This window comes from Protobothrops mucrosquamatus, unplaced genomic scaffold (genome assembly GCF_001527695.2).
Source record: "Protobothrops mucrosquamatus isolate PMUCROS unplaced genomic scaffold, P.Mucros_1.0 scaffold8990, whole genome shotgun sequence".
NCBI lineage: Eukaryota > Metazoa > Chordata > Lepidosauria > Squamata > Viperidae > Protobothrops > Protobothrops mucrosquamatus.
The window spans coordinates 9,520-11,494 of NW_015394782.1; the positions used below are offsets into that span (position 1 = coordinate 9,520).

Sequence of the window (1,975 nt, forward strand, 5' to 3'; positions counted from 1 at the left end):
AAACAGCCTGGGTGAAATCCCCCTTTTTCCCCCTCAGATCTCCCTCTGCTCATGTCCACTCATCAATTGCCTTCGTTTCATTTTGGGAAGGATCGGAGGGCTTCGGAGTTTCCCAGCATTTGGCCTGGGGGGTGTCTGTTGTGTCCCAGGCTGGGTGGGCTCACACGCCTCCCTCCCAAACCCCCTCCCCCTCCCAGGCTTCCCTCCCCCTCCCCCTTTCTGAGGTCTGGTTGCAAGCAGGGTGCATAGCAAGGAGTCACCCAGGACGGCCTCCCTCTGGTGGGTCGACCTTCTGCCCTGGAAGCTGTCTCGGGGATGGTGGTGGGGCTCCCCAGAGTTACGGTCCTGGGGGCTTCGACCAGCCATCCCTGGGTCCTGCCTGTGGTCTGATTGGGAGTATTTATTGCTGCTGGATTTGTGCAATTTGATGATGGAAACTGATCACAATCAGGAAGGATTTATTTTTTTCATCTTCCAGGATCCCTTTTAATTTCTTGCTGCAATTTGCTTTGGAAGATGACACAAAACACAGAATATTTTTAGGAGTAAAGAGGGATCTTGGCCTGAACTAACCCACTTGGTCTCCTGTTCTGGACCCTCCTGTGTCTCCCCCCCATGTCCCTCCTCCCCCTCCTCCCCTCCAACCAAGCCCACTGTCTCCATCTCCCCCACCAAGCTGGATCCTGCTTCCCCCCACACCATCCTCCTCTGCATCGTGAGGGGCTTCTACCCTGTGGAGATCGAGGTCCGGTGGCTGAAGAACGGGCGCCTGGAGGAGGAGGGCGTAGCCTTTGGGGAGGAGCTGCAGAACGGAGACTGGACCTACCAGCTCCAGGTGATGCTGGAGACCCAGCCCCAGCTGGGGGACGTCTACACCTGCCAGGTGGAGCACATCAGCCTGGAGGCCCCCATCACCGTCCAGTGGGGTGAGCCCCTCCCCTCCCTCTCCTCCTGGTCTGGGGACCCCATCCTGCCCTGAGAAGGGGGAGAGACCCTCCCTGTGGGGGGAGCTGGGATTGACCCTCTTGGGGGGGGGAAGCTGGCCTTGATCCTCCTGCTCAGGGGGGGCTCCTTCTCCTTCCCCAGAGCCCCGATCCTCTAAATCTGCCAGGAGCAAACTCTGGACGGGGATCGTGGCAGCCGTGATCGGGGTGATCTTCTTTGCCATGGGGCTCTCCCTCTACCTGAAGAGCAAGACAGGTGAGTCTGGGGGGCTGGATGAGAGGTTGTGGGGAGGGGACCATCCAGGGGAGGCCTCTCAGCAACCTTAGCAGATGGCAAGGAGGCTCCCCTTGGAGATTTGCTTGGGAAATTCTGTTCTCTGAGAGTCTACTGTATGAGTGAGCATCCTGCAACCTATCATGGGCTATCTATGGGGAGGGGGACCCCGTGAGTCCTCCAGCCCATGAAGGGTTCTGATTGGCTCTTTTTCTCCTTCCAGCAACTCCCATCCAGCCTCCTGAAGGTGAGTTTCTCCCCAAGTTATAGATCAGTGGGGGTGAACCTATGGCTCGGGTGCCAGACGCGGCACTCAGAGCCCTCTCTGTGGGCATGCGCGCCCTCACCCTAGTCCTAGGCCTTCAGCTGGGTTTTATTTTTTTTCCCAAAGAAATTTTATTATTTTCCATCAAAAAAACCAATCATAACATAAGTAAACACAATAACAAGTAAACCCCCCCCCCGGACTTCCCAAACCTAATCCCAGGATAATATTCATATAAAAGTAAACAAATACTAATATCTCTAACTCCACAAAATATCTTAATCTACATGAAAAGATAGAAAGAGTAAACAAAATAAGAAAATCTAAAAACCTAAATTATATTCTACCACTCTATGCTTCTTTTGAATATAAACAATCCATCTTCTCCATATTGATAAAAATTGTTCATTCGAATGATTCTTCAAATAAGCCGAAATCTTTGCCATTTCAGCAAGATACGAAACTTTCAATCTCCAGTCTCCCATTGTAGGC

General features: G+C 53.0%; 1 protein-coding gene across 1 annotated transcript; it reads left to right on the forward strand.

The window, feature by feature from the left end:
• Positions 1–649: 649 nt before the first annotated feature.
• Positions 650–1,465, forward strand: LOC107300886 (DLA class II histocompatibility antigen, DR-1 beta chain-like; the record flags this gene model as incomplete). Its single annotated transcript, XM_015830170.1, has 3 exons — positions 650–926; positions 1,087–1,205; positions 1,442–1,465. Coding segments are annotated over 3 exons (420 nt in total), but the record flags the coding sequence as incomplete, so codon positions are not given.
• Positions 1,466–1,975: the final 510 nt, after the last annotated feature.